The 10,000-nt window shown below is 42.2% G+C and overlaps 1 protein-coding gene across 1 annotated transcript in view; it reads right to left on the bottom strand.

Moving 5' to 3' along the window:
• LOC308157697 (aquaporin-3-like) overlaps positions 1 to 2,116 on the bottom strand; it is a gene marked incomplete at both ends in the record, with an annotated part of 8,317 nt that extends 6,201 nt beyond the window's left edge. Inside the window, one exon of the mRNA XM_080531305.1 lies at positions 2,009 to 2,116. Coding sequence (XP_080387431.1) covers positions 2,009 to 2,116 — 108 coding nt within the window. The remainder of the gene's footprint in view (positions 1 to 2,008) is intronic.
• Between the last annotated feature and the right edge of the window lie 7,884 nt (positions 2,117 to 10,000).

Here is a 10,000-nt window from a genome sequence, read left to right as displayed (position 1 = left end):
TAACAACATCACAGATTTACGAATCACTTTGTTCAACTGCAGGTGACTGAGTGATAGGTGTGTACGAGGCTGAGTCACACCCTCGACAACTGTGGGTGTCGAAAGTGTCAAAGCTTAAGTTAAGTGAAAGTTAAATACCCTGAACGCCCTGAGGTTGTATGCTGGTGGTGTAGCCAAGGCGATGAGATAGCACTGCCTGGGACACCCAGATAGCGCCCCCGTAACCATGACGATGCCCTTTTTGGTATAACGGTTTCCATCTCTGGCGTCGATGCAAGAGGTCTCTGGTTCAAACCCTGCCAGATACACTATGTATCACTGTGTTACACTATGCCTTACTGTACCGTCCTTCGCTATCATTGTCATCTTTTTATATCATGTTCTTATATCACTATTTGCATTTCGTTGTTTAGTACTTGTACTTGTGCAATGACAATAAAGCTGAATCTAATCTAATCTAATGTTGCTTGTCATGTGCTGTAGGTGTTGAGTATTAGTGTTTACAGTTTTAGTTTACAGAACTTAAGTAGCCCTTCACAACTAGAGCCTGAGAGCAAGATAGTCACAGCTGGAAGGAGAGGTCTCTCTCTGTCTCTCTGTGCTACCTAGTTAGCTTTTGTAGCGGGTGTTTAAACTTGAGAGGCTTGTTTGTTTACCCTGGCAGGGGTCCAGAGGACTGGATTCATTTATGTCAATGACCGAGGGAAGATGTAATCTCCACAGTCCTACGAAAGCCATCTTCGGTGACAGGATATGCCTCTCTGTGTAGTCTAAGTCGCTCTGTCTGAGCTCACTGTCACCTCAGAGTTAAACAGCTTTACTTTGGTGAAATACCACTCACGACGCATGCGAAGGAACACAGTTAAAATATGCATATTTCAGCAGAGGCTGGAGGCAGAAATCGAAGGATTGGCTCATTGTGGATATATTTTAAAATTCACCTACGCATGCATGCACACACATTCACACACACACACACACATGTACAAACAGATACACACACACACACACACACACACACAAACCCCTGACTCATACTGACAGCAAGAGGGAATATGAGGTCCCACATCCTTGATCACTGCGCTGGGTAAATATAATGTGTCCACTAACCTGTTTGCTAACCTGTCACCTGTTTGCTCTTGACTCATTGATGCCAATGAAAGCAATTGCATTTTTGTACATACTTTTATAAAGTGTTCAAACATTTCTGGAATGAGCTATCCCATATCAGTGTTTAAGGGCTATGTATGTTGACCCCAGCAACATTCATCACACGCTGGAATTACAATACACAGTTTGCACAAAGGCTGCCTCGCTGAGTGTAGTTATTCAGTATCAGTAATTGATTCTTATGCTTAAGAATTCTTAACTGTAAGCACTATATTATGTGAACATCAAAGTCAGAAGAACACATGTGGATACGTTTGCTACAAGCAAATACACAGTGACAGCACTCAAAGTCCCATTCGTCATACTGCAGCATAGCAACAGTATGTAGTCAACTGTTCAAAGAGAAGCCTGACTGACATGCTGATTGGGCAATTTCTTTTACCGGTAGATCAGCTTTGAAATGTATAAACCTAATGTAAGTTCTATCAGGTAGCTTTACTTGCATCAATTCTAGTTCCTTTTTGGCTAATTGGAGGATTTGAAAATCTAATAAGAATTATACTTGTACTTTGTCTTCTGTACATCTATTTATCATTATCATTCTATGGTAAGGTACACAGAACACAGCTGACACACATCCACATATACACACACATACAGACAGTATCATATACACATACAGACAGTATCATATCGTCACCTTCTTAAAATAATGGTCATAATAATAATAATAATAATAATAAGTAATATTTTCAAGTTTTGCGAAAAACAGAGTAAACTGAACCAAATCTAGAATATATGACATTTAGGCATATATTTTCCTCAAAAGTGACTCAAAGGCCATTCTTTTTAAGAAGGTGACAATATAAACAGGCTATGTTTGAGGCGGTGCTCTTACCACCAGGATCAGGGTGCCCAGACACTCTGCCAGCGCCTGCCGCAGCAACGGGTGGCGGATCTGGAAGGTGCGCGCCAGCTTGTCCAGGTAGATCTTCTGTCTTCCCATGTTTCAGTGTAGTTTGGCTCGTCTGTGTCTTGTGTCTGTCTGTCTGTGTGTTGGAGAAGGCTCCTGTGTCTGTATGTGAGAGGGTAGGTTGGTAGGTAGGTAGGTAGGTTGGTAGGTAGGTAGTTAGGTAGGTATGTCCTCCTGAGTGACTGTGATGTCTGGTGCGCTGACCTCCTCCTCTTATAGAAGCAGGACCTTCCGTGCCTGCTGCCAAAACCATCCTCCTCCAACCCCTCCCTCCTCCCTCTTTGCCCCCCCTCCTTCTCCATCCCTCCATCCCTCCCTCCTTCTCTCTTTACTCCATTCCTTCTCCCACGTAACTGCGCTCACACCCTTTCTTCTCTCTCTCTCTCACAGTCATACAAACTCACACCCTATTCTGCTATCTTTCTCTCACACACACACACACACATTCTCTCTCTCTCTCACACACTCTCTCTCTCTCTCTCACACACACTCTCTCTCTCTCTCTCACTCTCTCTCTCTCTCTCTCTCACACACACACTCTCTCTCTCTCTCTCTCTCTCTCACACACACTCTCTCTCTCTCTCATTCTCTCTCTAACTCTCTATGCGCAGTCTCTCGATCTCTTCTTCTGGTTCTCACTCACTTCTCCTTTTCTCTGTCCTGTGTCTTTGTTCTCTGGTTGAAACTCCATCACCGTGTATTATTCCTGCTTTGTCTGGTAGTTTGAATAGAGGCGTGAGACATTATATTCCCCTTAAAAGCTCAAAGTGTGCCTTTACCACCAAAGCAGATTTTTTACTGCGGTTTTTTCTCACTCCCTTTTTTAAAGACTTTTGTTCTGTCAGGACTCCACCTTTGTTGTTGAAGCACTGGAGCACTGTACTGTATGTAGGTCCTGCATTACCTTCAACTACATTCAGATGGAGTAGATTGCTATCTGCTCTTGGTTAGAGTTGATATACCTTAGAGATGATCAGGTGTCTTTTATTGTAATGTAAGCTGCTGTGGCATTCCCACAGTGGGAACATGGTTCACATTCTGCTTTGCGATCCTTTCATCAAGATCTAAGAATTGGCAGGTTTTTTTGATACGAATTTCTGTTTTCAAGAATATATCATATTAGTATAGCAGGAGGAAACATTGTGTAAGCCATTATGTATATAATAATAATAATTAATAATAATAATAATTTATCTGCTAAATGTCTAAAATGTAAAGTACATTTTAATATAAAAGAATAGTGTTTAAATCATCTAAATAGAGTGCTTTTCTTATACCTTTTTCCATCAATTAAATGTTCTTAAAAAAACAGTTTTAAAAATGGCCGTGTTCATGACAGGTACAGTAGGTATCATGTTAGGAAGCACCCGAGGGCATCCGACTCTCGTCAATCAAGTCAAATCAACTCCCACAGTCCAATCAAGGGGCAGGACTCCCACAGTCCTGCGTCACGACGATTACGCAACATGACTCGTCAGTTCAGCAGGAGAACACAGAGAGGATGACAAGTTCCTAAAAAATGTGGGAACTGTCTTTACCACCAAGAGGATATAGGTGAAGACAGACAGAGAATGGGAGAAAGGAGGTCAAATGTCAAAAGACCCTGTTTAACTCATTTAGTGCCACTAAAGGACTTTATTCACCAAAGGTGCATAATGTTATGACGCTTAAAATGTGTAGCCAATCAAGTTGTTACATTGACATTTGCATGTTTGGCATCCAGCAGAATACATTTGTCTAAGTAAGTGAATCATCTATCCATCAGTCATCGTGAGAGAAAGTCGTCTACGCTATGACCAGGGGACATTGGCAGTTACAATGCTGGAAGAAGGAAGAATAACTTTTTTATCATTATTATTTATTTATTTACAGTAGAGATATAGTAGAGTATACTTGAAGTTGTTGCTAGGTCAATACCACATAAAACACTTGTTTGGCACTCAAGGTGGTGAGTGTTCCTGAACTGTTTGCTAGTTAGTGAGTTAATCGATATAGAGCTGTTTGGTCTATCTATCAAATCTTTTTTCTATCCAGGATCAGATCTAGAAGTGTCAGCTAAATGGCATCCGTTATCTGACACATTTTGAGTAGTAGGCCTACAGGGGAAATCATCCAGCTGAATCTGATCCTGGAATAGCAAATAATTATATGGATCATTCTGGTCCAGATTAAACCTTTTGAAATAAGGGGCCCAGTTCTCCTGATTTCTATGAGAGAGTACATTTGGATTTATGAAATAAAATGTGACACGGTGATGTAATGTAGTGATGAAGTGTTTCTAAATGTCAGTAGAGAGGTGACCAACACTGCTCTCAGTACACAGGTCTCAGATAACATGTGAAATGCTATACCTTTTTCATGGCCAGCAGCCAGCCACTTATAGACTGTCATGTCCAAACTGTCAGTAAGGAAGGTTGTTTAAGAGACGCTTGTTTAATGATTGGCCCAGACAGCTATGCCACAATGGTATTATGGAGCGGTTGTCAAGATCTGTGAATTATAACTAACAAGTGCAATCTATTTTCTCTGTGCACTGACATCATACGTATCATACAATATCAGAAATTCATCATATCACACGGTCTGGTGAAAAGGTCCGGATGCCGGCAATTCTCAAGTCACGCAAATGACCAAAAAGTCTTCTTCTTCAAAAAAGATATAGTAGAGTATAAGAAGAAGTGTTTTCCTTTTTTTTGCATATTGGGAAAGTTGAAGTGTTGAAGAGCCCACTCGATATAACAAAAAACTGTTTTAGGATCACTAAATAGACTGGCTTATATAGCGCCTTATTCCAACGGCCTCTCATTCACCCATTCACACACCAATGCCAGCAAGCTACCATGCAAGGCGCCAGCCCCCTCATTGGGAGCAATTCGGGGTTCAGTGTCTTGCCCAAGGACACCTCGACATGTGGCCAGCCGGGGTTCGAACTGCCGATCTGCCGACCTTGCGATCATTAGACGCCGGCTCTCCCTCCTGCGCCACAGCCGCCCCAAAATACTTCTAATTATGTGAATTCACTCAGCCGTACCCTGACACAAATGCTAAAGTGTTCAGTGACATTAAATGTCATGTCATTAAATGATTTTTTCTTTTTCAAACATGCTCTCACTCGCTCTTAATCAGAATAATTCCACGTTATTACTTTTCATGCCATAATTACATCTAATCCTTGTTTACCCTAGTTTTCCAAAGGAAATAGGCAAGGCTGATTCCAATGAAGAGGGTTTCAAATACCCCTTCAATATTCATCTATCCTACATTAACCAACTGCCAAAGAATTCTGGAACACTCACCACCTAGTGGAGTGGGGTACCGGCAACGGTAACAATTTTGTAACTTCAATAACGGTAATATATACAAACGCAGAGAAATTACAAATGCTTTGGTATTCACATGTTTATTTATTTTGTTTGCATTGGGACAAAGACCAAATGTGATATCATTCCACACAGAACTAAAAATGGACTGGACAAAATGATTACCTTTTCAAATTGTAAGAAATAATTGTATTTTTGGCCATGACTGTATCTATATAGCAACAATACTTTGAGTGGCTGAAAATGTAAGCATCATATTGTATATGCATTTGTTTGTGAATATAGTCATCCTCGGCACTCTAGACAGTTGAAGTGTTGAAGAGCCCACTCGATATAACAAAAAACTGTTTTAGGATCACTAAATGGACTGGCTTGTGTAGCGCCTTATTCCAATTGCTTTGCAATGGCCTCTCATTCACCCATTCACCCATTCACACACCAATTCACCCATTCACACACCAATGCCGGCAAGCTACCATGCACCATGCACCCCAGCAACTCCATCGTAAAGTTTGCAGACGACACCACCGTGGTGGGCTGCATCTCGGGGGGGGATGAGGCGGCGTACAGGGATGAGGTAGAGCAGCTGAGCAAGCTGTGCAAGGTTAACAACCTGCTGCTGAACCAGTCAAAGACCCAGGAAATCATCGTGGACTTCAGGAGGAAAAAATCTGAGGTCCAACCCCTGCTCGTCGAGGGAGGGAGCGTGGAGAGAGTCTCAACCCTCCGATTCCTGGGGGTGCACATACAGGATGACCTGTCCTGGAAGATCAACACAGCAGCCATCATCAAGAAGGCACAACAGCGGCTCTTCTTCCTGAGAGTCCTCAGGAAAGACCACATCGGACAGGAGATGCTGGTGACCTTCTACCGCTGCGCAGTGGAGAGCATCCTCACCTACTGCATCTGCATCTGGTTCTCCAGCTGCACAGCCGCAGAGAGGAATGCGCTACAGAGAGTCGTGAGATCGGCCCAGAAGATCACCGGCGCCCCCCTCCCCTCTCTGGAAGAGCTGTACAACACACGCTGCCTCAGGAAGGCCTCCAAGATCTCCAGAGACCCATCCCACCCTGGGTACGAACACTTTGCTCGGCTGCCCTCGAACAGGCGGTTCAGGACCATGTTCGCAAGGACAAACAGACTGAAGCTCAGCTTCTACCCCAGGGCCATTCAGGCCCTGAACACAGCAAAGACCTAGGTTCTAGGCCCTGGACAATCTAGACAAATTGATGGCAGCTACTAGATTGAAATCAAGTGTAATACTGAAACACAACTGTGTACATTTCAAACCTGCAAACTGCGACACTTTAAATGAATGTGCAATAACACTATGTGCAATATTATGACAACCCTAGGGTACATAAGGTTAAATGTTAGAATAGGTATAGCATAGCATAGAGTACAGCACAGTGTTTTATTTGTATAGTATAGTATAGTGGATAGTGTACATAGCCTTTATTTATGTAAACCAGCTCTTTCCCCTTCTTGTTTTTAGTTTTTTTTTTTCCTAGCACCAGGGGAGCCCCCCCTCCCAAATGTCGTTGTTTGGTACCTGTACTATATCAATGACAATAAAGACCATTCATTCATTCATTCATGCAAGGCGCCAGCCCCCTCATTGGGAGCAATTTGGGGTTCAGTGTCTTGCCCAAGGACACCTCGACATGTGGCCAGCCGGGGTTCGAACTGCCGATCTGCCGACCTTGCAATCGTTAGACGCCGGCTCTACCTCCTGCGCCACAGCCGCCCCAAAATACTTCTAATATGTGAATTCGCTATGCCGTACCCTGACACAAATGCTAAAGTGTTCAGTGACATTAAATGTCATGTCATTAAATGATTTTTCTTTTTCAAAGATGCTCTCACTCGCTCTTAATCAGAATAATTCCACGTTATTACTTTTCATGCCATAATTACATCTAATCCTTGTTTACCCTAGTTTTCCAAAGGAAATAGGCAAGGCTGATTCCAGTGAAGAGGGTTTCAAATACCTATTCAATATTCATCTATCCTACATTAACCAACTGCCAAAGAATTCTGGAACACTCACCACCTAGTGGAGTGTGGTACCGGCAACGGTAAGAATTTTGTAACTTCAATAACGGTAATATATACAAACGCGGAGAAATTACAAATGCTTTGGTATTCACATGTTTATTTATTTTGTTTGCATTGGGACAAAGACCAAATCTGATATCATTCCACACAAATGTGATATCATTCCACACAGAACTAAAAATGGACTGGACAAAATGATTACCTTTTCAAATTGTAAGAAATAATTGTATTTTTGGCCATGACTGTATCTATATAGCAACAATACTTTGAGTGGCTGAAAATGTAAGCATCATAATGTACAGTATATGCATTTTTTTGTGAATATAGTCATCCTCGGCACTCTAGAATGTTCATTCAGAATGTTCATTCAGTCCCTCTGCACTCCATTCTGCTGAAGAAGAGAAATGCCCTCTTCAAAATGCACTTTCCCCATCTCAACCCACAACCCAACCCTGCCAATGGGCCCAGGGCGGACACATGGAAGTATTTACAGGTCGCAGCGTTATAAACAGGCTTTATGGGAGCAGTCTGGCTCAGCGACGGGACACCAGAAGTGCCCACAAACACGCAGGATTAAACACACAACACAACAAGCGTCAATTCTTCTCAGCTTTTTTACTCTGGAAAGTCGTAAAAAAAAAAAGTGAAAGAAAACGTCAATCGCAATGTGTGATCCACATGAACAGTGATGCTCTGCTGCATTTAACAATTCAACATCCAGTAAGTGTGGACTTTACTGTACTAAATTGAACCATCCACAGAAAGTTCCAGAAACTTACATAACAGCCTTGCTGTCGCTTGTTTATATGTTTATGATTGATGGGTTGAATCATATGGGTACCAGATGTGTCTGTTCCCAGTTTGGAATACCAGTCTAGTGATGCTGCTGGCGTAGAGGGGGAGGAGAGGGGAGGAGAGGGGAGGAAAGGGGAGGAGAGGTGACAGGTGTGGCAAGGTGAAGATTGATTGAGAGCCTCAGAGTCTGGCATTGGGACGTAATCTATGCACAAAGCACAACCATGAAATCCAGTCTGAGACAATGGCTTGGTTACGTTATCCCCCCACGACTATCAGTGTCTCTCAGAAGCTCTATTAGACTACTTAATATGATCCCCAAATCCAAACAAAGGCTTTTTTTTATTCAGGCTTTTTATTAATCCCAAATCCAAACAAAGGCACTAACAAGAGAAGTGTGGACATGTCAGTTCTGGAATGAACAATGGCTGCTTACGTAGCGTGTACGTGCACATCTCAGCCTGGTGGCTTGGCACTGGGAGCAGCTGGTCTGGTGCCTGATGAGGGAGAACTCTGCAGTCATGTTGCTGCAAGACAGACGTGACTCAACTGCTGCCCAGGGCAGGCCCCGTTGGCTGGCTGGGGGCACTGGGGGGGCGGAGGCTTTCGTTAGTGAGTTCTGTGAAAAATGTCTACGCGTAAATATGTAAAATATACTTATATAAATAAGTGTACTTCCTTCCTCGAGCGTTATGACTGCCAATGGCCCCCTGGCCGTAGCATAGATTACTTTTTCTTGCGATGACTGGATGATGGATAGGTGATTCACTTACTGGGACAAATGTAGTTGTATATGTAAGAAGTCACTTTGAATAAAGGTGTCTGCTTTGAATGCCAAACATGTAAATGTAAATATAACCTAAATACATTTTCAAAATGAATCTAAAATGAACCTGAATCTATGTTTCACCCAGATATACTGTACCCGTCGTCAGGGGCGTGCCACAAAATTCTGGGCCCTATACATTTACAATCGCTGAAAAACAAACAACAAACAAAAAACAAATGTTAGTCCTAACATTAGTGTTAGTCCTCATGCATGCCTCCTGGATTAAGAGACTGTAAAGAAAACTTTCTGTAAATAGAAAATATTTAGTCTGTTAACCCAGGAGGCACGAATGAGGACCTCTCTCTCCAGTGTCTCCTATAGGACTCCACCCTCTCCCATTCAAATGTATCTTGTCTGCTATGTTACCCACAACATTTGTTACATTTGTTTTTTGTATGAACTATGACATATTTACTATGTTACCCCTTGGTCAACTTTGAGTTACATATATATAGTATATAGTGTCCTAGTTACATATATACATATATATAGTGTCCTAGTTACATATATACATATATATAGTGTCCTAGTTACATATATTGATCATCAACACCTGTGTAGGCCTGTGGCCCTATAATTTTAAAAATCAATAGGATATTGAGTTACCGTTGTGTGGATAAAATCACAAACTTGACAAAATGTGTTTCAGATTTAATTTTCAGGGGAAAAAGGCAGGTTTTTTAAGCCAGGTATGGCGAGTGCCATAAATTGCCATACCAAAAAGATGCCTATCGAGACACAGAGAGCGAGCCACAGACTTTTCATTAATAGATTGAAGAGCCGCACACAGACAGGTAAAGTCAAAGAGCCGCATGCAGGCGGCCACCCCTGGACTAAACCATATTTTTGCGCTAAGAGGGGTCTCATAGATCTTCCAATATTTTGGGAGAACTGTGGCACAAAGTTAATTCTCTC

This window comes from Nansenia antarctica (assembly GCF_963989245.1).
Source record: "Nansenia antarctica genome assembly, chromosome: 5".
NCBI lineage: Eukaryota > Metazoa > Chordata > Actinopteri > Argentiniformes > Microstomatidae > Nansenia > Nansenia antarctica.
The sequence above is the reverse complement of the archived record's forward strand: the minus strand, read 5'-3'. Positions and strand labels throughout refer to the sequence as shown.